The sequence below is a fragment of the Mandrillus leucophaeus genome, unplaced genomic scaffold, assembly GCF_000951045.1.
Source record: "Mandrillus leucophaeus isolate KB7577 unplaced genomic scaffold, Mleu.le_1.0 Scaffold168, whole genome shotgun sequence".
Lineage (NCBI taxonomy): Eukaryota > Metazoa > Chordata > Mammalia > Primates > Cercopithecidae > Mandrillus > Mandrillus leucophaeus.
Genome location: NW_012101676.1, coordinates 1,659,654 through 1,662,005, shown reverse-complemented (window position 1 = coordinate 1,662,005; position 2,352 = coordinate 1,659,654). Strand labels below are relative to the sequence as shown.

Genomic DNA, 2,352 nt, shown 5'->3' with positions numbered 1-2,352 from the left:
CACTGTGTAGGCATTCCTCCCTCTAATCCCATCTATGGCCCACTTCCTGGATCTCTCCATCACCTCTTTCCTTTCACCCATCATGCTAGTCTTTCCCGTCCAGGAGACACAGGCGAGTAGCTGTGGGCCTCAGGAAGGGCTGCATCCAATCAGGTGCTGTGCTTCTGTTTGTGTTTTAGCACCAAACTCATGTGCTGACAGAGCTCTGGAGTGTGAGGGACAAGTCCATGTTCCATTCGCTCCATTCTTCTCTGCCCAGGGCTTCACTGCTCCTTGTCACCTGCCATCTCCTCCATGTTACAAATAGGATTTTCTCCTCCCTTCTGTCAATCTCACAGGCTCTCAAACTCAGGAAATCTGAGTCCTTTTAGAAGCTGCTTACTAGGAACTAAGGGTGACAAATACACTAACAGGAAGCAGCAGCTCTCCTGTGACCTGCTCCTTTCTATATGACTCCATTAGAAAAGGATGCAATGTTACCTACAAAGGCTATGACGAGAAGAATTCGAAACCCTGTGAAAAACCACTCTCTGTGGCCATGCAGCCTTCTCAGAATAAACTCCACAAGTGTCCATCCGTCTGTCTCCTTGTATGTTTCCATTCTGTGCATGGGTTGTTAGTGGATGTGTGTTGAGAGAAGTGTGTATGGATGGACGCATGGATGGATGGATGGATATATTTGTTTATGTGCCTGTGTGTGTGTGTGTGAATACTTCTATGCTCAGTTATAATTAGATACATAAAGACACACGTGTGCATAACTCACCTTTCATTGATACGTGCCTCCAGGTTCGTGCCTGATAATTCATTAGTGGGTGCACTAGAGGATGATAAAAGAGCACAGTCTGACAGGAGATACAATTCCAAATTCACTTTTCCGGAAAAACTCGCTTTAATTACGCTGCACATAAACCAGTTAAGTTCTTACTATTCATGTTTATAGGACTATTTGGTTCTGAAATGTCATTTTTTTATTAGAAAGGAGGATTTATATGATGGCAACCAACATCTTAGGTTGGGGAAAATAGTAATGCTTCCAGATTTAAATAAACCTCTTTCTTATGACCTCAGTCCCAATGCGTGAGAGCCTTTGTTTGGCAGTTATTTCAAACTAAACTTTTGGGTGGAGGTTGTCAGTCCTCTTATTTCATTGAACGTCCTGTTTCAAAGGCCCTCCATCACCTCCTTACTTTCAGCCAGAATGGGTGGGTCCCCAGCCCCACAAAAAGAGTCAAGTAACTACAGGTCTGACACAGAAGCACAATCCAGTGGGACAGTGATTTGAGGTTTGGAGCTCCAGCCTCCGTGGTGGCAGAGTTCTGGAGGGTGGAGAACACCTCCAAGGCTCTTAGCTCTGTTACTTCCCGCTGAGGGCTTCACCGTTCCCCGTGCACTCCTACCTCCTCCTCGCTCCAAACAGGATTCTCTCTTCCCTCGGCCCACTCTGCTATGTCTCACACACAGAAAATCAGAGTGTCCAAGGCATTTCACTGCTACTAACAAATGGTGAAAAGATAGTAACAGACAGAAGCCTCTCTCTATAGTCTGTTTCTTTTTTTCTAAACAACTGTAAAAACGTGGAAGTTATCTAAACATGATATAGTGAGATGATAAAGAAACTGTTTCAGAGACACTCTGTGTTATCCTGAACACCTCTGAGAGGGAATCTCACTAATCTCAGTCTCCATCTCTGTCACTGTGTGTGTGTGTGTGTGTGTGTGTACACATCTTATTTATTTATTTATTTGTTTGTTTATTTATTTATTGTGACCAAGTTTCGCTCATGCTGCCCAGGCTGGAATGCAGTGGCATGGTCTCGGCTCACTGCAACCTCTACCTCCCCCAGTTCAAGCGATTCTCTTGCCTTAGCCTCCCGAGCAGCTGGGATTAGAGGCACCTGCCACAGAACCTGGCTAGTTGATATACTTTTAGTAGAGACGGGGTTTCACCACGTTTGCCAGCCTGGTCTCGAACACCTAACCTCAGGGGATCTGCCTGCCCCGGCCTCCCAAAGTGCTGAGATTACAGGTGCGAATCACTGCACCTGACCATGTGTACATCTCTTATAACTCACCTGTCACTGGGACTTCTATCAATGATGACTCCCTCCAGGGCATTCGGATCGGGACTAAAGGACAGATGTGATCAGAGTCAGACACAAGGCGTAATTCTAATGTTTTGCAACATATAGCCAGTTAGTCTATGCACTATTCCCCAGTTACACTGTAATTATTCACATGTATGTACATCACTAAACTGACCTAGGATGGCATTTGTTTTTTATTAGAAATGAGGTTTTATATGTCAACAGTGAGTATCTTAGGCTGTGAACATAGCGATGCATCCAGATTA

General features: G+C 44.9%; 1 protein-coding gene across 2 annotated transcripts in view; it reads right to left on the bottom strand.

Moving 5' to 3' along the window:
- The window catches only part of TPTE2 (transmembrane phosphoinositide 3-phosphatase and tensin homolog 2), a 113,834-nt gene that overhangs the window by 101,025 nt on the left and 10,457 nt on the right, over positions 1-2,352 (bottom strand). The window contains exon 4 of one of the 2 annotated variants that reach the window (XM_011976532.1): positions 2,075-2,128. The exons of the other annotated variant lie outside the window; for it this stretch is intronic. Coding sequence (XP_011831922.1) covers positions 2,075-2,128 — 54 coding nt within the window. The remainder of the gene's footprint in view (positions 1-2,074; positions 2,129-2,352) is intronic. 2 annotated transcript variants of the gene reach the window in all.